Source organism: Peromyscus californicus, unplaced genomic scaffold (genome assembly GCF_007827085.1).
Source record: "Peromyscus californicus insignis strain IS unplaced genomic scaffold, ASM782708v3 Scaffold_9__1_contigs__length_137607984, whole genome shotgun sequence".
Taxonomy (NCBI): Eukaryota; Metazoa; Chordata; class Mammalia; order Rodentia; family Cricetidae; genus Peromyscus; species Peromyscus californicus.
The window spans coordinates 122,924,895-122,951,306 of record NW_026294617.1 but is presented as its reverse complement, the minus strand read 5'-3'; the positions used below and the strand labels follow the sequence as shown (position 1 = coordinate 122,951,306).

The following is a 26,412-nucleotide window of genomic DNA, read 5'->3' as shown; positions in this document are numbered from 1 at the left end:
TTCTATTTAGGTGAACTCTGCTCCCCTTTCCTCCTGGGAGAAGCAAAGCACAGAATAAATTCTTTCTTTGTTGTTCAGTTTTATACGGAGCTTAACACTTTTCTTAGAATTGAGACCAAAGTACAAGACTTCACTGTTAGGATTCCTCTCCACCCCACACTTGGACCACATGTTCTTCCTGGGTTCTTTTATCCCACGTCGTCAACAACACCAGGAAACTGCACCTCAGTTCCTCCACCTCTCCTGCCTGCCTCACTGACACAGATTTTACTTTTGGACCAAATCTGAATCCCGTGAAATTGAGCTTAGCTGTCTTTCCAGTGGTACTGGCAAGGACATAACTCCACATGAATCCTCTGCCACGTCAGATCTCAAGGGTACCCAGGGTCTGAGCACACTTCTCAATGGCTCCATTACCTACAAACCACACTTCCGGTGCACTTGGAAACCAGTGGTCTCTGGGCATTACTGACTCTTAGTTTTCTACTGTGATTTCTATCCTGAGCTACATATGTATTTGTATTCTCCAAGTCTCTGGCTTCTTTTTGACCTGACTCTTATATGCCTAGGAGCTAAATGATCTTCACTAACGTCCAACTTTATCACTTTAAGCTTTATTCTTGAGATTATACTATAATTACATCATTTTCTATCTTCCCTCCCTTTAAGCCCTCCCATATACTCTTTCTTGCTTTTTCAAATTTATGGCTCCCTTTTCATTAATTTTTAAAAAACATTTAGTACACAGATGCAATGCAGATGTAATTCTTTATTCTTCTATAGTCAAACTAAAGTTTCAGAGCTTCATAAATGTACATGAAATGATCAAAGTTTAATTTTAGTATGTGAACTGTTTAAAAATCAAGCCATGTACACACATCACTATACCTCCACACACTTCATCAACACACTCAAGAATTCCAAGTGGTTGTTTCCTTTAGATGTGTCAAAATATAACACCAAATTGGTCATCATTGTATCCCTGTGCATCAACAGAGTCAACTGGGAATGGATGAGGCACAGAACCTGTGTGAAGATGTCATCAAGGATAACTCAACATGGAACTGCTGATCTTTTTAACTGAACATAACACACAGTGACTCGTGTTTTTTTCATCTTCCCGTAAGATCGAGAGTATCTCAAGTATGAATTGTCTTAAGAGGGGTTACAGAAAAACCAAACACGGTAAAGGACGGTAAACTCTTGGGAGAGTGCTTCGACTTGGCTAGACGCTTCGCTGCGTAGCATTCTCTTCAGTGAGCTGTGACCACAGAGAGGGCCATCTTTGTGGCTGACCCAGGTGATCCTTGGGTTTGGTCCTGTGTCACCCTAACAAATACAAATGTTTCAGTTTACAGAAATAAGCATATTAAAATCTAGTGAGGACTCCACTAATCAGGTGCATAGGGGTTCATTCTGTGAAAGAGGCTTTGGATCTCAGTTCATTCAAAAGGCAACAAAATACACTTTTTTCAAAAAGAAAGAAAAAAAGGAAGTTATATTGTTTAATTTCCTTTTATACAAATAACACATTCCAACCACCAGCTGACAGTACCCCACCCACCCAACTGTCCATCCACACACAATCTTCTCAACCATCTGGGAACTTCCACCTTCTTCCACAAGTGCTCAATCTTCATTGCCAGGCTTCTCGGTAGATTCACTTTTCACTGGAAGAAAACCACGTAAACATAGTCAAATGTTTATACTGCTCAGCCTGTCTTGTTTTCTCTTCTTCTCTCCTCCTTTCTGATGCACAGCATAGCAACAGCACTGCTCACAGGGACAGACAAACCATGTCATGTCCCAGGCAGCCAGGAGACTCACTTCTGGACACAATGAATAGAGAAATGATGCTTAAGAGTGGCAATTATATTTTGTGGGGTTACAACCTTCTTGACAGTGGAAGACTTGGAAATGGACCTCATGGTTCAGTTATGATCCCATATTCATGACACCATTATCACAAAGCCTGTCCACATGTAGTTGGAAATTTTTTACAGATGTGTATTTTTTAAACTTAAAGGGTGAGTATATATATGTGAATGCATGTGGGCTGATAGAAGACTGAGCACAATGCAGGCCTCTGAAGCTCCTGTCATGCTGAGGGTGAGCAATACAGAAGCTAGTCTCCATGACCAAGACACAACCTCTCTTCCCTGGGTTTGCCCCACAGTGTGCAGTACACTGAACCCCTGTGACTACATATTACCCTGTCCTTATATGTGATGAAACTGAAAGGCAATAACACATTGAAACACTAAAAACTGTTAAGGTTAAAATATGATTAGGGTCTGTAGAGACAGCTGGGGTTAAGGGCACTAGTTGCCTCTTCAAAGCACTAAAGCTTAGTTCCCAACCCCCACCTGTAGTGGGATAGACAGGTTCATAACTGCCTGTAACTTCAGCCCGAGGGGACCTGACATCCTCTTTTGGCCTTTGAGGGCACTGTAAGTATGAGTGTATGCACATGAACACATGTACACACATAAATAAAACGAAATCTTTAAAAATAATAAAACAGATTATTTTAAGTTTACACTGTTTGTCTCCACGAGGTAGAGAAGGAGAAGAGACCTTGGAGAGGACACACAAGGACTAGAAACAGGAGCTTGGACCTCTGTCTCATATTCCAACTGTCAAGTTCCTTGGGGTTCATTTAGATCTATGGTTGTATTGGCAACAAAAACAGCATTCAGTGAGTCCTTCCTATGTGTAAGGCATCAAAATGTTGCCACGTCAGGCAGTGTTCATCTCGGGAGTTTTAGAAACTCCAAGAGAACCTTTCAAGTTCCTCTGAGATCCTACAAATTGATTATTCTATCCTCCGGCTTCCTCTGCAGGAAAGAAAGCAAAGAAGGCTGGGAAGACTGGGGGAGGAGGTCAAATGAAAGGATTGATTTTTCCAATAAGAGACTGACATATGAAAGGTGGTCCTGCTAGGTAATGTCACTGATTTAGCCTACCACAGCCGCCTAGCTGTCTTTTCACAGGGCTCCGTCCTCAGAAGAGCCCAGCCTGCTTTCTCAAGTCACTCCACTGTGTCTGGAAGGCCAGCAGAGGAGGGTCTGTTCAGCGGTGCACACTGCTCTCTGCACTCTCTGCAGTCCTACGGGATCCACAAAGGGCGTGTGTGTGTGTGTGTGTGTGTGTGTGTGTGTGTGTGTGTGGTGGGGTAACTGGCACTTTCCTCTCCTGCCTAGTCCAGTTAACCCTTTTCATTCCTTAAAAAGAGAAGGAAGGACAAATTAACAAGCAATTACCCCCTTTCCTATTAATATAGGCAGACTTAATTATGGCAATCTACAACCAACCAAATAAACACTGTAACAACCATCAACTGCAGACTACATTTTCCAGAAACACCCCCCCCCCCATCACCAACAGAATTCCATTCTCAGGATAAAAATTCAACTTTTTTTCCCCCACCTTTGGAGAAAGCAAAAATTCAAGGCTTTCCAAAGAAAATGCTATTTTTATAGCCCCCCCCCCCACTACACCACAGGGTCACCTTATAGAATATCATTGCTATAGGACTGTATAAAGAGACAGGCATCTTGATGTGCTAAGAAAAATAAATGCAAGCCCACAGACCCACCCTCACTGTTAGGGGAGAGTACTTAGAACGTGACAGCTCTGGCAGACTCTTGCAGCAGCCCTAGACCACCATTTACATAGAAGAGTCAACTGCAAATAAGTGCAAAATAAAGCAACAACTTCTACTTGAGGTTCCAGTACATGCTGAATTAGCCTTTCTTACTGCTTCATCCCAGGAAGCCTAGCTTGGACATGTTATTCCTAAACAAGGTGAAAGAGGAGCAGTGTGCTCTGTTTGTTTACACAGTCCATGTTTGCCCTGGCCAGTAACTCACCCAACAGCTTTCACTGAGACCAACATTTACAAGTCTTAACACAATGTTAATCAGGTTGAAGAAAAAGTAAGGTTTTTACAAAGTTTAGAAAAGTCAAAGTGGTTACCTAAAACTGAAATTCCTAACTTGAGAAAACTGGCTATCCTCAAATTGTGAAAAACAAAGATAAGAATAGATACAAGGCTTAGAGACTCATAATTTGTTATTAAAAAATCTTGGAAATTTTTTTTATTAATTTTACTCAAGAAAGAAAAACTGACACACATACATGTGGAGAAAACACCGTACAAACAGGCTACCATCCATTATGCAACAAAATGCAAACCACACATGCTGAATAAAACTATTCAAACACACAGATTCACACGCAACAATGCAGCTTGGCCTGTTTCTACTAGTTCTCAGCTGAAATGTTATCTAAGGGTTCTGAGTAATCACCTTCTAGAAGTAATTACTAAGCTCTATCAAGCCCTAGACTCTTGTATTATGCAATATAATTAGGTTACTTTGATCAATGTAGGTAAGCGATTTTTATACACCATTCACACACACCACGTCTAGTTCCACCACAGTTCTAGTACCTGCTCACATGGCAGAGACAGAAATGGCAGGAAATAAACCAGCAAGCCATGGTACAAGCTCAGCGAAACACAGCCCAGACTTTAAACACATTCCTTCAGCAGCATCCTTTGCTAGAAAGGAGGATACAAAACCAGTAATTTCTCATTTCGTGAATCTCTAGAGTTGTCTGTTGTGGAATAATCCTGTTGTTCGCTGTAAATATGTATTACTTTTATTGGTTAATAAAGAGCTGACTGACAGATGGCTAGGCAGGATTTCTGGGGCAGAGAGAACACTGGGAAGAAGGAGGGAATTCTCAAGAGTCTCAGGAAGACAGAGAGAAGAAAGATGAACATGCCTTCAAAAAAGGTACCACCACATGGTAGAGCGTAGTTAAGAAATATAGGTTAATTTAAGTTGTAAGAGCTAGTTAGTAACAAGCCTAAGCTACTGGCCAAGCATTTATAATTAATATTAAGTCTCTGTGTGGTTATTTGTGAGCTGGCTGATGGGACAGAGCTGACCTGTCATCCCGATGAAAAACTTCGCCCACAGTTTTCAGTAGACAGTAAATTAAATATCTCGACAATTCTAATATCCCTTTTAGCAAGACACTTTGATTCAATCATTCCAGCATCATGAGCATCATACTTTCTAGTGGGGTAGAAATGGCACTCACTCACTTGGTACTTTACAATATCAGTTGCTGTGCACAGTAAATTCTTTTACATCTATAACACACATATAAAATGTAGGAGCAACCACATAACTGCTTGACCTTCTCAGAAGGGAAAAGACAAAATATGCTTACCTTGGTGAAGAAGTTGTATGCCGTTACTAGATCCTTTCAATACTACGTGCAAAGTTGGATATTCAATGATCACTTTGTTCCTCAAATTGTCTAAAAGACTTTTGTTAGGATCCAGTTCATAATATCTTAAGAAAAAACAAAACACCCTTAAAATTTAAATTAATCTCTTTTCCTGCCCCCACGCAGCCCCCACCAGGGTTTCTATATGTACTCCTGGCTGTCCTGGAACTCACTCTGTAGACTAGCCTGGCCTCGAACTCACAGAGATCTGCCTGTCTCTGCCTCTGTTGCCCAAGTTCTAAAGGCATGTGCCACCACTGTTTGGCTAAATTAATCTTAAAGAAACATACCAAAACATTAACTCAGGAGTTAGTTCCTTAATGTAAGTTTGATGCCTTCTAAGAAACCAGGCAAAAGGGCTACTATTATAGAGGTTTTAAAATGAAACAACAAGAATACCAGTGCCTGTGACCCAACACACGAGGAGCTGAGGCAAGTGGATGATGACTCTGAAGCTACGCAGGTCAATCTGGGTTATACCTTGAGACCCTGTCTCAAGAGGTCAAAAAAACAGCAAATAACCAAAATGTATACCCAGCAGGGCATAGCTGCTTCCAAAGTGTGGCACTGGGCACACTTCTGAACAAAAACCTTCTTGCCTTTCTCAACATCACCCATTTTAATTTGCTCCCAGCTGGTCAACATCACAATTGCTACAACCTGATAACAGATGTCCCACTCTCCAGCAGGAATGTTAAGATACATAAAATTATACGCATGTAACAAATCACATACTTGAATCCGTTAGGGTTTCCCTTGTTTACCTTGAGAAACCAGTCCTATTTTACATGCCAAGCAGGCACTATGCAGAACACTTAGGACACAAAGTTTTTTGAGACTGGTCAATTAAGAAGTTGTTTTAAAACAGTTTTTTTTTTTTATCCCTCAAACATAGTGAAAGTCGGGTGTGTTGAAAGGCTTTTATTTATGTGTGTGTGTGTCTGTCTGTGTGAGTGCCCACCTCATGTAGGTGGGTGCTCGTGGAAGTCAGAGGCAGTGGATGCCCCTTGAGCTGTCTCTGTCAGCTATGAGCCTCTAGTCATGGGTACAGAGGAACAAGGGGTGCTGGCCCAGTTCCATGGTTTCAGTCAGTGCCTGCTGAGCGGTCACAGGCCCCTAACACAGAAACACTGCTATTAAGGGCCAGTAAGTGTCTAGACGAAGCTTTCCCACTACTGACTGCATAGTTCATCTTTAATGTAGACTCTTGTAATTGAAAATTTGAATTCCTTAGATTCTTTTATTAGTGGTCACTCTGAGTAGGACATTAGTATGTACCAATGACTAAAGGAATACCACAGAAGTCATTCATAAAGAAAGGCTGTCAAGCCAGGTGGTGGTGGTGCACGCCTTTAATCCTAGCACTTGGGAGGAAGAGACAAGCAGATCTCTGTGCATTAAGAAGCCAGCCTGGTCTACAGAGCAAGTTCCAGGACAGTCAGGGCTACACAGAGAAACCCTGTCTTGAAACGCCTCCCCGGGTCTGGAAGGAAAGGCGGTCAAATACATGAGGAGTTAACATTTTATGGACTTGGAATTTAGTTAAATGAAGCAATAAGTCTAAAAGGGGTTAAAAGTCCTGCTCTGCCACTCACTGGTCTATGATATAATTACTTTATTTATATTGATTTGGTGTGTATGATATGGGTGTTGTGCATGTATGTGTGTGCACATAGCTTTGGGGGTTAGTTGTCACCTCCCACCCTGTTAGAGACAGGGTCTCTGCTGTTTGCTGTGGCATACAACATACTAGCTGGCCCCAGAGCACCTAGGGCTCCTCCCTTCTCTGCTGCCCACCTCAGTGATGAGAGCACTGGACTCTCAGCTTCCAGAATACTGGGGGTTCACACTCAGATCCTCACACTTGTGCAGTAAAGCCCTCTGTCCACGGAATCTCCCCAGCCCACATCCCTTCTTTAATCCTGTTTCCTGCTTGAAATGCAGGTGACGCAAGTTACGAGTGCTTGGTGACAAAACAGCTCAGACTCAAGTCACGGACTTTTCACTAGAACACAATCACAGGACCAAGTCCCCGGATTTCCTCAGTAAGAAAGAGCGGCACTCTTGTAGGCATTAAGCACATTTGTGTCTTTGTGTGCATTTTGCCTAATGTAAGAATGACTTTTAGCACAACCTCCAAACCACAACTGTACTGTCATGTTTATTTTCAAGGATCTAAAAGTACTTCAAACGCTTCTGTTTCCAACATCCTGAGGCAAGTTTTAAAAGTTCAGTTTCGCCTCTCTTAAAACACTCAGACCCAGCGTCTTTGTAAGCTGTTAGGGTCACCAAATCCCAAAAGACACTTTTATCTTTCTGAAATTTCTACAACTCTGTTATTTCCATCAGCATGGCTCTGCTGCCAGAGGATAAACTACTTAGGTTTGGAAGACTCATGATCCCTACATTTGTCTTTCCTCTTACTCTCAGGGACACCTCAGACATTTCTTCTTGTTTGACTTGCTCAACCTCCCCTGGACTAGCTGACCCTGCTCCCAGCAGCTGCACAGGAGCATCAGCAGGGCAGCAGGGCTCACTCAGAAGGCTCAACAGGTGTCCCAGGGGCTGATGCTAAATAAGGTCCCGATCCACAAGCATGACCTTGGCTCTGTTGCCATCTTTCAAAGAAAGTGCCCAACTTCTTCAACCTCCTCTGTTTGTCCCAAAAAATTAGGACAGCAGGCTTCTATTCTTCACACTCAAGAGGAGATTTAAAAAGAGGATCATGAGCATGCTATTTCCCATCTAGGCAGTGACACTCTAGACCACCACCCTTCCACTCCCTAAAATATAGAATAACCAAGCTCAACTTTTCCCAGATGTAAAAACTGAATAGTTGACTCAAGTCCACAGTATTTTTCCACTACAAAATAAGGTCACTGAATGAGGCAATCCCAGATATAAAAATGTAAGTTTTGATAGGTATCTGCCAAAGGTAGGGGGCATAACCTGTGTCTTAGTAGAGTTGTATAAATTTCTCAATCTAGGTTTCTGGGTTAAAAGTGCAACCAATTCATTCCAAAAGTACAAAATTGAACCTCTGGCTTTTTGAAAAAACAAAAAAAAGCAATAACAACAAAAAAAGCTAAGGCTTAATACAATATAAATCCGTTGTTATCTGGTGGCTAAATGTCTTTTAAAGTATGGCTTATTCTAGAATAATGAATTCCATAAGATACTGGAATAGATTTTAAAGTTTGCAGATTTTTAAATTTTATTTTATTTTTATTTTTTTGGTTTTTCAAGACAGAGGTTTCTCTGTGTAGCTTTGCGCCTGTCCTGGATCTCGAACTCACAGAGCTCTGCTTGCCTCTGTCTCCTAAGTGCTGGGATTAAAGGTGTGTGCTACCACTGCCTGGCTAAATTTTATTGTCTTAAGGCTTATATTTATTTTCCCCATTTTATTAGTTACTTAAGAATTTTGTACAATGTATTTTGATCATATTCATCCCTCCCCACACCTCACCCCAGACCCACCCTTTTCCCCACCCATCCAACCTTGTGTCTTCTGTTTCTAAAACCCACCAAACCCAATCTGTGCTGCCCACACACTCCGGACACGTAGCCCACTAACTGGTGTGTGATCAACTTACCAGGGTCACACCCTACAGACTGACTCTCTTCAATTCCCCAGTTCATGGTGGGACTTAGTGTCTGGCCTGGGCTTGCACAGGTTTGTACATGTTCTCACAATTGTGTTGAGTTCCTGTGTGCAACTGAAAGAGTTCAGTGGAGTTTCCAGACAACGGGAGTGACAATACTCTCACACAGGCTAACAGATGAAAAGTCCAGTGCCAGGAATAGATCACCTCTCTGGAGTCTTACATATCCCCAAACATTACAGGCTACTGCCAATGTTCTTGGTTATCCTCTAGAACTTGATGGTCAAGGCACAGAGAAGAAGAATGCGGATTGCTTAGCCCTAAATCTGTGTCACATTCCCTTGGCCCATGGCTCAGGGTTCACCGAGGAAGAGGGAGACGGAAAGATTTACCACATTCTTCAGGCACAACAGGGCAGTGAGAATGAATTTTTAGTGAAGTGTTTTGGAGCCATACTTACCAAACTCCTTGAAAAAAATACAAGCTTTGATTCTGACTAGCAATTCAAGCTACTCAGATGGAGGCAGTTTAAAGAAAAATGGCCCCCAAGGGGAGACCTTGTTGGAGGAAGTTGTGTCACTATGGCATTGGGCTGTGAGGTCTCATTTGCTCAAGCTACACCCAGTGAGACAGACCACTTCCTGCTGCCTGTAAGATGTAGGACTCTCATCTACTTCTCCAGCACCATGTCTGCCTGCATGGGGCCTTGTTACCCACCATGATGATAATGGACTGAACCTCTGAACTGAAAGCAACACCGATTAAATGTTTGCCTTTATAAGAGTTGCCATAGTCATGGTGTCTCTTCAGAGCAATAGAAACCCTAAGACAAACCTCAAAGGATTTTTAAAAATTCCTTTAGGCTGGGTGGTGGTGGCCCACGCCTTTAATCCCAGCACTGGGAGGCAGACAAGTGGATCTCTGTGAGTTTGAGGCCAGCCTGGTCTACAGAGTGAGTTCCAAGACAGGCTCCAAATCTACAGAGAAACTGTCTTGAAAGAAAATTCTATTCTAACAGGTGATTGCTACCAAATTTTATTAAAGTGATTATTTTAGTATTTTAACTGGAAAGTGATTTTTATAAGTCTAGATTTTTGTTGATAGCCAAATAATTAGTATAGTAGTTAGCTACTTAACCTAATCAAGTTACTTAATTATACATAAAGAAACAGAGGAAAGCAATCTTACCTTACGAAATTTTGCTGCATATTTTCAACCCTCATTAAAATCTGGACCCCAGTCTTTGAGTGTACATAGGCTTTCAATCTGCATCATAGTAGAGGAAGCAAAATTAAATCTATTTTAAGATAGTCTTTATGAAGACTAAAATTTTTGAATAGCTAATAATGTTTGTAATTCATCTATCTAAGAAAAGAGAAAAAAGTAAAGATATTTTCTAAGCAAGATGTGAAAAAAATTACCTTCTCTCTCTCTGGTTAATTAGATAAATTCAAAGTCTCATTTTGTCAGTACATGTGCTAAAAAATATAGTTGTGTCAGCAAATAGTTAGCTACTTACCAATTTATTGTCTTCAATTTAGTAATGCTTTTTATTAATGTCAAGTACATGAGCAAACGATAACCAGATTATCCATCCATCAGGCTTTAACTATCAGAGCTGTCTCAAAGACAGGGCTCGGTTCATGCATGGCTTGCCTGTGTCTGGCTGGCACTGCCTTCTTCAACTGAAGCAGCTCAGCCACAGGATCCACCAGGTGTGAACTTCAAACCAACAAGCCCACCCCAGGAACAGACCACTGCTGAGAACAAAGCTCCATGGCGCCTGCCCAGGTGCACTGGAAACTAATTCACCACCAAGCTTCCCGTCCAAGCACTGTTGTGCACACGCACACACGCAGCCCCGCTGGACTCCATACTTCTCTCTTCCAGGCGTCCTGACTTCCTATCTATATTGTTCTCATCCCACCGACGGGAAAACTAAAGCATGGCAGTGAAGCAGCTTGCTCTCTCTAATTAAAGCTACTTCAATGCACATATCCAGGCAGAACTCCCCGCTGAGCTACGCTAGCCACTTTGACCATGCCGTATTTCTGGAGGCAAAGTGTAACCTTATTTAGTTTTGGGAGGGATGTACTTGGTTGAAATATAATTTCCGTCTTTAACGGTTACTAGAAAAGTTTTAAGTTGTAGAATTTATGGTTCCACTTGAAGGGGTGAGACTACAGACTTCAGTCTGATGGTACTGCGGGGATTTGGATCTCAGCTTCCTTATTAGTCACAGGAAGTTATGTTAACTACTTAAGGCTCAGTTTCTCCACCTGCACAATGGGTATGAATCAGTGTCTCCCTATACAGAGCTGCTGTGATGGTTAAATGAATTAACTAATCTTCATTACTGCCTGCTTGAGTGTCTGTAGCAAATGGGACTAGCTACAACGACTGCACTCTACAACACATTTAAATACAGTCACAGCTTTCCATAATAAACACACACATAAAAATACTTTACACGTCTGCATCTAGTGACATGGCTCAGCAGGTAAAGATGCCTGTGGTCAAGCCTGAAGGGTCAGGCCTAATCCCTGAGGTCCCCGTGGTGGAAGGAGAGCCCACTCCCAAAGCTTTCACTCCACATGTGGATGGCAGCACGCGTATGCACACGAGTGCACAAACACACATGCTTTAAGTCAACACTTCTAACTCATGTCAGAAAGCTACACGAGTTTTGAAACATACCTTTGACGAATCACAGGATCAGACTTTTCAGGATCGATGTATGGTTTTAGAATTTCGTTAATAGTTTTATCATCTGGTACTCTTTCCACAGAGAAGGAAAATAGCAAAAATTATTATTTATAATTTGCTACTAAGTGTTAACTTAAAATTGCTAAATTTGGTGGAAAAACGGAACAAGGACCCTTTATTTTACTCTTGGCAAAATACAGCATATAACATTCTTTCATGCTAAAATTATGTAGAAGAAAAGCACAGAAAGGCTCTTAAGAAACACTTTATAAAGTCTTTAAAAGTTTAAAAAAGCTCCTTATCAATCACTTATAAAAATATGAAACCGCTTTTACATACACCTATGTTCAAACTTTGAAACATACACGAAGCTCATAGAAATACAACTGAAGAAAGCTTTCAGGAGGCTACAATTCAGCCATGTTCAGTTCACTCATCTGGAGCCACACACCAGGCTTCAAAGTGGATACCAATTTCCCTGGAAGGAAGCATTGCAAGTCTCCAAACTTTCCCGTATCTGCACGCAGCTTCACAATTCTACACAACAAAATTCAGACCCTCTGACTTCCCTGAGCAATTTGCCTCACTGTGCTACTGTTCTCACACTCCATGTCAAGTAAGGCCAGCCCTGACTTCATGCTGGTAACAAAATTCTTCCCAACAACCCGTGACAATCTGAAAGAAAGGCAGTGCACAGTGGGGACAGATGCTGAGGACACTACCTGACATCAACTTAGACATCTCCCTAACTCAAGAAACCGCACAGCACATCGTTAATAAAACCTGTGACACCTGAAAATATTCTCAATCAAAAACCTTAACAAGCTTATGGATTAAATTAGGATATGCATGTATATTTAGATGTATTATGATGTGTACACACATATGTTTCATACATGTATCTACAATAACTTCTGAGGGACTTTTCTGTAGTAGAATTCTGGGTTGTCATCCATGTCCTGTGTAACCACTCAGTCTGAGAAACAGCTTTCAGACCTCCTGATCAAAACACACCCCTCCTTAAACCTGTGCTCTCTGCTCAAATAATTACCACCCCAGTCTGCTTCAGCTCCCTCCTGGTTCTGCTGTCTGTGTAAGTTCCTGAAACAGACACTACTAGTTCCCGGGGAGTTTCCTACTCTGAGACAGAGCCATGTTCGGCTGTCCCTCCTTGGCCTGCTCTCTTCCTCAGCATCACAGCTGATCTGATGTGGAGCTGCGGGGCTCAGGGCAGGTCACTTGCTGCTGTCACTACTGATGAATCCTGCACGGTGTGACAAGCACAGCTTAGCTTATTCATTCACCACTTACCTGTTGAATTACAGAGCCTTAAAGTAAAGCACTCGTAATGGACAGTGGTGGTAGAGGTATCATACCTTTTTTCCACATACTCAGCTTGACTCTGAGGAAACTGGAGCTTTACATGCCAGCAAAACTGCTGCTTCCTAGGAGAGAACAATCACAAGCAGATGAAGGTAGAGAGTCAAGTCAGGCCTGAATTTTCACTGTAAGATTTTCTGAAGTTGGTCTCAGAACTTAAACTATTGTTTTCTAAGATCTTGGAACTTCCTAGAGTAATATTCTTCTAAGGGTTGTTAAGAGGAAAGTTCTGAATCCCAGAGACATCTGTCTGCCTGAATTAGAAGGTGATTTGTCCTAGCTGAGGCTTGTGAGATCGGTGAGCTTAAACTTGGAGTTTACAAATCCATTTCCTCCTGATTAAACACAGTGGGCTGGTGTCCTCGCCTGACTAGTCTAGAAAGCAGGTGAATGAAGTATTGTCCGGTCGAGTCCAGCTGGCTGCACATGCACTTGTGAGGCATGACTGCATGCATTCAGTAGCCAAACAGGACACAACAAGCTGGTTGCTAAGCAAATTGCACCGAATGCTTTTGCTTCCCATCTGAACTTTGGTCTGATATAGGACCTAAATCGGTAACTCACTAAATGCTTGCTTTTAGAAAAATGATCACATACCCTACTTATTACCATACCTCAAAGTACAAAACAAAATTAAATTTTAAAAAAGCCAACGACTGTCTGAAGTCTCCATCACAGAAATTTAAATCTTTTCTCTGAAGTGATGGCTTTATACGTATCTCCTTTTATTCTGGAAGCAGGATCTCAGGATCTCACTATGCAGCCCTGGCTGGCCTAGAACACTTGCTATGTAGGACAGTTTGTTCTTGAACTCAGAGGTCAGCCTGCCTACTGGGTGACACCAGGCCTACATGTATTGCCTTGTCTTAGAAGAAAACTTTTACCATCCACTTGCTATATCTCTTCTAGGCAATGATCAGCATCTTTTTGAAATTTACACTGTAAGAGGACCCCCAAATCTATAACTTTTTTTTTCTTTTTCGGTTTTTCGAGACAGGTTTCTCTATGTAACAGCTCTGGCTGTCCTAGAACTCTCTTTGTAGACCCCCTGCCTCTGCTTCCTGAGTGCTGGAATTAAAGGCGTATGCCACCACCAGCTGGGGAGATTTTATATATATAAAATATATTTTGTTTTTAGAGACAGGGTTTCTCTGTGTAGCTTTGTGCCTTTCCTGGACCTCACTCTGTAGCCCAGGCTGGCCTCGAACTCACAGAGATCCGCCTGCCTCTGTTTTTAAACACAACTTGAGTAGGACATCTTCCACCAAGCACTTATAACATTTGGTCAGAATTCTTGATTCTTTTTTTTTTTTTTTTTGGTTTGGAGGCAATTACTGTAAGTCAAGTAAAATCCTGTCTGTTACAGTAAGTTAGCACACACTTGAATATAGCAGTTTTCTTTAGTACTAATGCAGGTTTTGGGAAAGCTAGAGAAAAAAAAATGTGCAGATTATGTTTGTGTTTACAGTGCTATTACTATACAAGAAAAAAATTGGGTTAAGCTCAGTTTGGTCTTTTCTTGGATAGGACATCAAAAAGCACATGTTACTAATGCTGAAGTCCGATGTCTAGTATCTCAGAGACAAAGAAATTTCACACAGATCTGTGCAAAGGCAGCAGGTAGTTACTAGCTTTAAGTAAACGATTATAGGAATAGCATGCACCTTTACCTGCTGAGCCATCTCAATGGCTCCTTCTCTAAAGACCTTTGGTGTGACTGAAATCCATGCAGGCATAACTGATAAGTAATAACTGTTAGGTAATAGATGCACATGGGCAATCAAACCTCTTCTGGAGACTCGAAAGAACTGTTTTCTAAATTTCATAATTATATATGGCGATATACAAATGACTCAAAAATGTGTAAATATACTAAAACCAGAATGCTACCAGGTATCTTCTAAAGGAAGATCTTAAGAAGTGCTCACATCATTAGGCTTGTTCAGGGCTTCTCAATCTCGGCAGTGCCAACATTTTGGACCAGCTACTTCTCTGTCCCATAAACCCACTTTAGGATATTTAACAGAGTTCCAGCTTGACTGACCCACCAGATGTTCTAAGGACTCAGGTTTCCAGTTCTGACAACTGGAACTGAAAATGCTCCCCAGTATCCCCAGGAGGCAGAACCACTATGAGGGAATATTGGGGCAGGGGTTAAACATTTACTATCAGTCAATTCTAATTCATTAGAGATACTTTTCCTCAAATACAACCAGACACCTTCAGCAACAACAGGAACACTGCACACTTGCCATATCCACCTTCTCAAGAATGAAAATACCACGGAGAATATTCTACAGAACTTAAATAGTCCAAGGTGCTTGTTTACAGTTGAATAGATTATGAAATGGTGGGCTTAATTACTAACAGTACTGTCCCTTTCTGGACAACTGATAAAGTCTCTGAGTCCCATGAAACCAAAGGTATCAAAGGTTTAGCAAGGGCATGGCTGAGGTTTTCTGATCTTACCACAAATATTTGTGTAAGTGCACACACGACCATACACAGATACCATGCATTCTCAACTGAGGCAGTACTGACCCAATGTCTTTTGGATGGTCAACAAAATCTTAATGCATAAATTCATGTCCTCCAAATGAGCAATATATAAACAGACATACAATGTATCAAAACATCCCAAAATACAGTTAGGAGGAAAATGTTTGAAAGGTTCCTGGGGAGGAGGAGGTTAATAAAAAAACTGAGAAATAGATGGCACATGTACGAATAGGGAACACACACACACACACACACACACACACACACACACACACACACACATATATAATTTGATATTTATATTCAGGAGTTATACATATTTATCAACTTTTGCCTCCTTGGAACTTTGAAGGATCATCCTTTCCCAGTTTCAATAAAGTAACATGTACATGAAGACACTGGCAGGGGGTTCTATGCTCATGTACTCAGTCTTGACTTTATGACTTAAAACCACCATTTTACTATCTGAAGCTCTATTAGAATCCTAAGGAATATGCAAATCCATCAGCTCCCTTTAAATGGTACTATTCATGCTACAGGGCTTGTCCAAACTCAATAAAGAAATGCACGCAGAAAAGAAATATATTGTTATCAGATTTGCAGATATACTTTGAATATTAGAAATACCAAGAAAATGGAGAAAAAGAAACACTGCCCATTACTGCCCAAAACATAAATGGATACAAGTACTGGCAGTGCAATTTCATAAAAAGCTATAAATAAAAACTTATCACTTAAAACAGTACAGACTTTTGCCCATCAGTTTCATTCCTGGGAATTTATACTGAAGAAATAACTGGGCAAGTAATAAGATATGCATAACTGTTCACTGTGTCACATGTTAGAATGGGGTGAGCCGGAAACACCTCCATCCTAACAAAACAGATTTACATAATGAATGTTAACTAGCCCTAAGGGACAGGCAGAACTATGCAGTGAGGTAGGAAAGTACGCACACTGAATGATGTACTTCCAAGTCTGAGAGTTATGACAGAGAATGCTTTAATTCTCATTTAAGAATAGGTCTGCATTAAGTCAATCTTTCACATATAAGTTGCTATTTTCCACTACTAATAAAACCAAAGATAATTTTTATGAGAAGTACCAGATAATTGTGAGACAAATATAAGGAGGCATCCTCACATTTTTTTCTAAACTAAAATACTTCTTTATTAGAAATATTCCCTTGAACATGTAACATGTCTCCTTAGAAACTATTGCTCTGGGGATGGGGAAGATGGCTCAGTTGGGAAAGGGCTTGCTGGCAAGCATGAGCATCTGAGTTCAGATCCCTGGGGCTCACTCGCCAGCCAGCCTAGCTCAGTCAGTGACTTCCACATTGAGTGAAAGATCCTGCTTCAAAAAACAAGGTGAAGCGTGACTAAGAACACTGACCTCTGGCCTTTACACTCATAACACACAGACCCCAATGAGAACCAGATCATATAATTACTCTGATAACCTTAAAGGTATTTTGCAGAGAAATTGTCACAAATACTCAGGAATGGTGGCACAGGCTTATAATCCCTGAATTTGGGAGGCAGAAGCAGGATGAGGTCAGCCCCAACTACCCCACAATATTTTATATTATTTGTGGTTATTGTAAAGGATGTTGTTTCTCTGATTTCTTTCTCAGCCCATTTATCATTTGTATATAGGAGGGTTCACTGATTTTTTTGAGTTAATCTTGTATTCTGCCACATTACTGAAGGTGTTTATCAGCTGTAGGAGTTCCCTGGGGTCACTTATGTATACTATCATATCATCGGCAAATAGCGAAAGTTTTGACTTCTTCCTTTCCAATTTGTATCTCCTTGATCTACTTTTGTTGTCTTATTGCTCTAGCTAGAATTTTGTGTACTATATTGAATAGATATGGAGAGAATAGACAGACTTGTCTTGTTCCTGATTTTAGTGGAATCACTTTGAGTTTCTCTCCATTTAATTTGATGTTGGCTGTAGGCTTGCTGTATATTGCTTTTATTATGCTTGTAGGTATGTTCCTTGTATCCCTGATCTCTCTAAGATCAGGGATATTGGGGCTGGAGAGATGGCTCAGAGGTTAAGAGCACTGCCTGCTCTTCCAGAGGTCCTGAGTTCAATTCCCAGTACCCACATGGTGGCTCACAACCATCTGTAATAAGATCTGGTGCCCTCTTCTGGCCTGCAGGGATACATGCTGTGTACATAATAAATAAATAAATCTTTAAAAAAAAAAAAGATCAGGGATATTAGGTGTTAAGATTTTTGTCAAAGGCTTTTTCAGCATAAAATGAGATAATCATGTGATTTTTTTTTCTTTCAGTTTGTTTATATGGTGGATTACATTGACAGATTTTGGTACATTGAACCATCCTTGCATCTCTAGGATGAAACATACTTGACATGGTGGATGATTTTTTTTTTGATGTGTTCTTGGATTTGGTTTGCCAGTATTTTAACATCAAAGTTCATGAGGGAGATTGGTCTGTAATTCTCCTTCTTTGTTGCATCATTGTGTTGTTTGGGTATCAGGGTAAGTGTAGCCTTGTAAAAAGAGTTTGGCAATGTTCCTTCTGTTTCTATTTGAGGAGTATTGGTATTATCTCTTCTTTGAAATTATGGTAGAATTCTGCACTGAAACTATCTGGCCCTGGGCTTTTTTTGGTTGGGAGACTTTTAATGACTGCTTCTATTTCCTTAGGGGTTATAGGTCTACTTAAATTGTTTATCTGGTCTTGATTTAATTTTGGTATGTGGTACCTATCCAGAATATTGTTCATTTCTTTTAGATTTTTGAATTTTGTGGAGTATAGGTTTTTGAAGTATGACCTAATGATTCTCTGGATTTCCTCAGTGTCTGTTGTTATGTCTCCCCTTTCATTTCTGATTTTGTTAATTTGGATGTTCTCTCTCTGCCTTTTGGTTATTTTGGATAAGGGTTTGTCTATCTTGTTGATTTCCTCAAAGAACTCTTTGTTTCATTAATTCTTTGTATTGTTCTCTTTGTTTCTATTTTATTTATTTCAGCCCTGAGTTTATTTCCTGTTGTCTATTCCTCCTGGGTGACTTTGCTTCTTTTTGTTCTAGAGCTTTCAGGTGTGCTGTTAAGTCGCTAGTGTGAGATTTCTCCAAATTCTTTATGTGGACACAGTGCTATGAACTTTCCTCTTAGCACTACTTTCATAGTGTCCTTAAGTTTGGGTATATTGTGCATTCATTTTCATTGAATTCTACGGAGTCTTTAATTTCTCTATTTCTTCCTTGACCCAGGGGTGATTCAATTGAGTGTTGTTTAGTTTCCATAAGTTTGTAGGTTTTCTGTAACTTGTGTTGTTGAATTCGAACGTTAAGCCATGGTGATCCGATAGGATACAGGGGGTTATTCCAGTTTTTTGTTGTTGTTGTTGTTGTTATCTGTTGAGATTTGCTTTATGACTGAGTATGTGGTCAATTTTGGAGAAGGTTCCATGAAGTGCTAAGAAGAGGTATATTCTCTTGTGTTTGGGTGAAATGTTCTGTAAATGTCTGTTATGTCCACTTGAGTCACAACATCTGATAGCTCCCTTCTTTGTTAAGTTTCTGTCTGGCAGACCTGTCCATTGGTAAGAGTGGGGTGTTGAAGTCTCCCACTATTAGTGTGTGGGAGTTGATGTGTGATTTAAGCTTTAGAAATGTTTCTTTTACAAATGTGGGTGCTCTTGTATTTGGAACATAAATGTTCAGAATTGAGGCTTCATCCTGATGGATTTTTCCTGTGATGAATATGAAATGTCCTTCTCCATCTCTTTGACTAATTTTAGTCTGAGGTTTATTTTGTTAGATATTAGGATAGTTACACCAACTTGTTTCTTAGCTCCATTGATTGGAAAACCTTTTCCCAACCCTTTACTCTGAAGTAATGTCTGTCTGTGAAGTTAAGGTGTGTTTCTTGTATGCAGCAGAAGGATGGATCCTGTTTTCATATCCATTTTGTTAGCCTGTATCTTTTTATAGGTGAACTGAGTCCACTGATATTAAGAGATATTAATGACCAATGACTATTAATTCCTGTTATTTTTTGGTTGTTGTTAGTTCCATCCCCTAATTTTCTTATGGAAGCATTCTATTCTTTATTTATATTTTATACAGTAAGAGTATGTAATACACACATGTGCACACACACTCATAATGCTCACAGGATGGGGTGAAGTTAAATGGACCTTCTGTCTGAATTCTACTCTTAACAATTTATACCTAATGTTATCTTGAGCAGGAAACTACATGTTTCTAGCTTCAGACTTTTCACAGTAAACTGGAAATGATGATATTTCTATCACAGTATTATTAAAAGGGCAAACAGTATGTTAAGAACTTAAAGACAGTCAAATGTTATCTTTATAATTATGTATTCAATTCAATGATCTCAATTACGAACCTTAGCCCAGAAATGCTGACAATGTGTAACTGAAACTATCCACCATGAATCCCATAAGCAAACACACTCTGAATGCAGTGTACAGTGTCTAGTGGGGAGACTATACACCCCGACTATTCTCTGGTGGGGTTACTGCTTCACAAGGCTTTTAGAGAGTGAGAGACGGACTAAGGGGAAGACTCATCAACTGAGACCTAACTATCTGCCCTTTTCTTTGATTTATTTATCTATTTTGTGAGTATCGGCCAGGGCATATAAATGGAATTCAGAGGACAACTTGTAGGAGTTGGTTCCTTCCTTCCACTGTGTTGGCCCTGGGTATTAAACTCAGGTCATAAGGATTGGCAGCAAGCCCCTTTCCTCACTGAGCCATTTCACTGGCCCCTTGTTTGGATGCTCTGTGTGTGTGTGTGTGTGTGTGTGTGTGTGTGTGTGTTGGTTTTAAGATAGGGTCTCACTGTGTAGCCTTGGCTGTCCTGGAACTTAATTTGTAGACCAAGCTGGCCTTGAACTTGCAGAGATCTGCCTGCCTCTGTCCCCCAGTGCCAGGACTAAAGGCTAAACCAGTTGAAGGGAGAAAAGCATTTATCTGTCTTACAGGTCACAGTCCATCACGGAGGGAAGCCAGGGCAGGAACTCAAGGCAAGAGCCTGAATGCAGGAACTAAAGTACAGAGCATGGGAGAACACTGCTTACTGGCTTGCTCAGCTACCCTTCTTATACAGCCCGTACTGCCATAAGCAGGGATAGTACATCCCACAATGGCGCTGAGCCCTCCTACATCAATTCACGATCAAGAAAATGGCTCAAAGATGCCCACCAGCTAACCTGATGGAGGCAGTTCCTCAACTGAGTTTTCTCTTTCCAGGTATGTCTAGGTTCGTGTCAGGTAAAAAAACCCAAGACAGCACATTTCACTTTTCATTTATAAGCAAGAGAAAAGAGAGATCCACATTGTCAACTATTAGGACATTCAGCATCAAGTAATACCTGATGGAATTTTAGGAATAAAAGCATTTTGTTCCACTGTCAGCAATAAAATCTTATTTTAATTGAAAACTGAAAGAAAATCTACCAAATTTGGAAACCCTTGAAGGACAAATGCACAAAATAGCTACACAATCCTTCACTCACAACCACCTGACCTTTAAAGTATTTTTCATGATGAAAACTTAGTCTCTCAAAAATAAATGCAACCCTTCCTCATAAAAATAATTTATTTTATTAGGATTAGTACCATGATTAAGTATTTCTGGAAGGATGAATACAAAAGGCCTGCTTAGTTACTTAGTCTGGATTAAAATAACTAGAATTTGAGAATAAAAACCACAGTTTTATGTCTCACATCATTATGAAAATACTTTTGAAAGGACCATTTATATATATATTTTGCCCGTAAAGTACTCTACTACATGCTAACAGGAAGCAGGTTAGCTAGGTGCTGTGGGAGCTAGTAGACGGTATAAGAAAATGCACGCAGCTCGTGAAGGCAGAAAAGAAAAAGAACATTTTTAACCACTTATGGCAGTTCTTAACCAGCTCTGTGGTAGAAGGAAGAGTGACGTTTGAGAATGGCTGGCCAGTTCAGAGCCACTAAGGTTCAGGAATACAAGGTTTTCTACGAAGTATCAAAGGGCTCTACACACACACACACACACACACACACACACACACACACACACACAAAATGTACCTTTCAAAATAACCAGGAAGCCCCTCATGAAAACACTATAATGGATGAAGAGCAGATATATGCATACCAAAAAAATGAATACCAGGATTAAATGCTGGCATCTGTTTCCTATTAACAGTGGAGAAAATATGTACTAAAGGAACTCAGGCAAAAGAGACCCGATGGAGAAGATGAGCTGCAGTGTGCACTCCCACAGATGGCGAGGCAATACAGAAGAGGAGGACATCCTAGGAGTCAGCAGGATGAGCACCCTGCCTTGTGCGTTTGCTTGATAAAGAGGATTACAACATAGGTCATACGCTCATTGGTTCATGCTCAGCATGGTAAAGCCTGATGTTACGTGAAAGGAGTTGCCTTGGCAAGTTATTTCCCTATGCCTGTTGCCTTGGGGGTAGAGAGGATCTGTAACAGTGATGGGGCTGTGTGCAGTGTTTTTGAGTGGTTCAATTCAGAGAGCCTTTCAGAAGTAACTGTGAGCCAGTTTCAAAGCTCAGATACTTGGGCTTGATGAAGAGAACAGAAGGCAGCTCACACTAGCTTGCTTCATGGAAGTACCTAAAATGGCCTTTCCCCTCCCTAAAAGGTAGCAGTTCAGGATGCAGAGTGATTGAGAAGCAGATGTTAACTTCTGGCCATGGAAAGGGCAAAACATTTCAGAGTTTCAGACACGGTGCTAGGAAATGAGATGACACATTTAAACTACCGGCCATTCTGCCAACGGCCACTGACACGGTGGGAAAGGAGCTTTACTATTCTGAGCAGGTGGCCATGGTGGTAAAAGCATGCTGTAAACAGACGCATCCGGCATCAGTATAGACCCCGAAGGAGGCAAGACAGGAGAACACACATGGAGATATGGCTCTAAATGCTGTGGTCAAGGACATGGGTAGGGACACAGTCTAGAGGCACACAGTGAAGGCCTAGTGCTGGAAAGACTTCCCTAACTGGATCAATCTGTGGACAACGAAGGTGATCAAACTGTTAGGCTTCCCATTTCCACAGACAGTGTAAGCAACACTACAGGGAGGCACACCGAATGAAGCAGTGTCACAGAGCTCCCTTGCTTCTGTCGGCACGGCCACGGTCAGGAAAGGCAGGAATGGGGAACAATTAGGCTTCTGTTTTTTTAGAGTGTGTTTGGAAGACCTTCAGTTACTCTGAAACTCCTCCATCAACATCTAAAAGCTACACGGAAAAGAAATGGCAGAGTTCAGCGTTTCAGCCAGCTACAAGTTTACACCAAGCATCTATTACATAACCCCCCAAATCTCACTGCAAAATCTACGTGTCCTCCATGACAACTGTTAGACTCATCATTCCATTTTTCCTTGGTCCTTTCTAAAGCCAAGTTGCAGAAAAGTACAAATACTTATATATTATACTTACACAGACACCATGTTAAAAAAACTGTTTAAAGAAATACGTTGCCACACTGTTTAAGGAAACAAGTGCTATTATGTTAACAACCAAGTAGATGGGCATGTTACATGATACAATTAGAAAGCTATATTGTAGCTAAAGAATAGTATTTTTAAATTTGCAAAATGTTTGTTATGTCTTTACAAGAGGGACACCTAGTGGCTAGCTTCTAAAATAGAACTAGAGCTCTTAAATACTAATTCACATTTTTTTTTTTTTTTCCGTTTTTCGAGACAGGGTTTCTCTGTGTAGCTTTGCGCCTTTCCTGGGACTCGCTTGGTAGCCCAGGCTGGCCTCGAACTCACAGAGATCCACCTGGCTCTGCCTCCCGAGTGCTGGGATTAAAGGCATGCGCCACCACCGCCCGGCCCTAATTCACATTTTTAACAAAGGGCATGTCTCTATGATCTTAATTCTGTAAAGATGACAGATACTTTTGTAGAAAGCAAATAAAACAAAACAAAATACCCAACCAAGCAAAAGACACAAAACCCTAAGTCCAAAGGATGGCTTGAGAAGTCTAAAACTCACAGTTCTAAGCAGGAGGTATGAGAAAAATAAGCAGAAGGTCTTAGGGTTGCCTAGAACTGGGTCGGGGGTGGTGAAGCCACAGGAAGATGGACTTTGGGCAGAGGAAGGTGAAGTTTGGGCCCTGTTGGGGAATGAGTGGTTAGTCCATACAAGAATACAGGGTGAAAGTAGAGAGAAACACACAGGCTGAGTACTCCTAACGAATGATCGGTGCCTTGTTGAGCCATCATGACAGGCTTCCTCCCGCAGCAAATGGGAACAAATACTGAGACTCACAGCTAGACATTACTCAGAGAGATACTTTGGAACACACAGCTCTAAACAAGATGTCTCCATCAAATCCCTTCCCTCAGAGCAGGGAATCCCTCAGAAGAGGAGGGAGGAGTCGGGGAGACAGAGGGGCGTACAGAGGACACCAGGAGAACAAGGCTCTCTAAAACAACAGAGCAAGCTCATATGAACTCACAGACTGAAACAGCCTTCAGAAGGCCTATAGAGGTCTGCACCAGGTCCTCTGCATATATACTAGAGCTTCAGTTAGTACTTTTATGGGACTCCTAAAAGTGTGAACAAGGAGGTCTCTGATTCTTGTGCCTTCTCTTGGACTCTTATTTTTTTGTTGGCTTGTCTTACTAACTTGGATATGATGTTTTTTTGTTTTATCTTACTATATTTTATTTTGTTTTTCATTGTTATCTTGTTAGAAGCCTGTTCTTTTCTAATGAGAGACAAAAAGGGAGTGGATCCGGATGGGAGAGGAGGTGGGGAGGAACTGGGAGGAGCAGGAGGAAAAACTATATTCAGATCATACTGCATGAGAAGAGTCTATGTATAATAAAAGGGGGGGGGGAAGACAGGATGAAATATGTCTTAAGTACAATATGTTTTAACTTAACTATTAATCTAACAGTATTCTTCTAATGCTGACATTTTATTTTAGATTATATTTATTTTTATTAACTTTTTATTATTTTATGCATATGGGAGTTTTGTCTACATCTATGTCTGTGCACTTCATGCATGCCTGGTGCCTGGGGAGGCCAGAAGAAGGTGTTGGCTCTCTTAGAGCTTGAGTTACAGATGGTCCTATGCTGCCTTTTGGGAGCTGGGAATCAAGCCTAGGTCCTCTAGAAGAGCAGTCAGTGTTCTTAACTGCTGAACCATTTCTCTAGTCCACAAGATTTATTTTTTGTTATGCATATATGTCTGTGTGCAGATATGTACATATACATGAAAATGCCCACAGAAGCCAGGAGAGGGAGTCAGACCCCCTGCAGTTGGAGTTACAGGAGGTTGTGAGCCATGTGATGTGGATGCTGATAATCAAACTTGGGTCCTCTGCAAGATCAATTAATTCTTAATTGCTCAGCCATCTTTCCAGCCTACAATACAACTTTTTGAAGTAATTTCCTAAGGTATATGTAGTACAGAATGCCTTACTAGCTAGTATTATTCAACACAGAAATTCTGTTGATTTAGTATAAAAAAGTGAAGGCAAATTATTAAACTGCATTACAATAACTGCCCTTTGATACTGTATTGTATTGGGCTATTTGCTTTTATATTAAATGGTTTCTAGACTGCTGTATTGTTGGTTTTTATGGTACTTTGGTAATTTTTCATTGCTCTTGACATGTTTACTTTGAGCAATATTCTTTGCCTAATTTTCTATTGATCACCAAAATTTCAATACTAGAAAGCTTACTTGAACCATCTGCAACTAGGTACTAAATTTATGTAGTAAACTCTGGGCAGGGGTAAAGTGTTTCTAATAAAGACTATAGGGGGGTTGGGGATTTAGCTCAATGGTAGAGCGCTTGCCTAGCAAGCGCAAGGCCTTGGGTTCGGTCCTCAGCTCCAGGAAAAAAAAAAAAAAGACTATTGAGGTACAGCCCCTTAATAGCCTTTTCCCAGGGTCCGTGGACAAATCTACAAGCAGTTAAGAATCTAATCTTAGAAGATATCCAATGAATCTACGCACACAAAACTCTTTAGTCCATTCACTTTACTGTTGCTAAAGTTTTCGTGTCTGGCCCACAGTCAGGACAAACTCTCTTTTTTTCAACAACCGAAGAAAAGGGACAAATCATCTATCCTAGGAAACAGAGTGAAACGGCATATGGGTATATATTATCTAAAAAATTTTATGTCTTCCTAAATGTTTGTTTCTGCTTTTCTCTAAAGATTTAACACTATTGGTCTTCTAATAGTCCCAGTTCAATTAAAAATTAAAGCTGACTTTGGAGTTGGAGAACGGCTCTCTCCTTCTTTAAACTCAAGCATGTTGTTAAAAGGAAAATGCAAACTCCCTGTATCATGCCAGAAGAAAAGAGCCATCTTCTGCTATGGGACAGGAGAAAAGCTAAATTAATTAAGGGACTATTCTATTACTAATCTCAACTCTTTGATTCTATTCTGATTCTTTAAAACTTTTCTTAAAGTATAAATTTTATATCAAAATTTACAAGATTAAGATATATATATAGATATATATACATTTTAAACTTTGTTAAGATATGAATGGTCATATAGAGTACTAATTAATTCTAGAAAAAAGGCTTCAATTAGCTGCATATATATGTCTTTGTGTTCGAGTCTCTTATCAGTTTTCTGCAGGAAATCACGGCCAGGCCTAACATCAACTGAAGTCTCCAGGAAGAAGTTGGGGCCCCACAACAACAACAATTCCACGTGGACAATAATAACATCATTAAGCTGACAAACATCATCTACAGATCAGCTTTGAACTACAAGGTGCTCAGAGCAATTTTGAGATGACTAGCTGCGATGATCCAGTCTCAAAGACTACTTGAATAAGGACTTGAGATAAACCCTGAACTTTGGCATTATACACAGACTGGATAATGAAGGACATAGTTACC

At 40.6% G+C, this 26,412-nt stretch overlaps 1 protein-coding gene across 2 annotated transcripts in view; it reads right to left on the bottom strand.

Annotated features, from left to right (window-relative positions):
• Positions 1-749: 749 nt before the first annotated feature.
• The window catches only part of Znhit6 (zinc finger HIT-type containing 6), a 42,090-nt gene continuing 16,427 nt past the window's right edge, over positions 750-26,412 (bottom strand). For both annotated transcript variants that reach the window (XM_052730428.1, XM_052730427.1), the window contains 5 exons: positions 12,989-13,057; positions 11,604-11,684; positions 10,095-10,172; positions 5,245-5,369; positions 750-1,670 (listed from right to left, as the gene is read on the bottom strand). In XM_052730428.1, the coding sequence (XP_052586388.1) occupies positions 1,630-1,670; positions 5,245-5,369; positions 10,095-10,172; positions 11,604-11,684; positions 12,989-13,057 (394 nt within the window). In that variant the 3' untranslated portion in view covers positions 750-1,629. The remainder of the gene's footprint in view (positions 1,671-5,244; positions 5,370-10,094; positions 10,173-11,603; positions 11,685-12,988; positions 13,058-26,412) is intronic.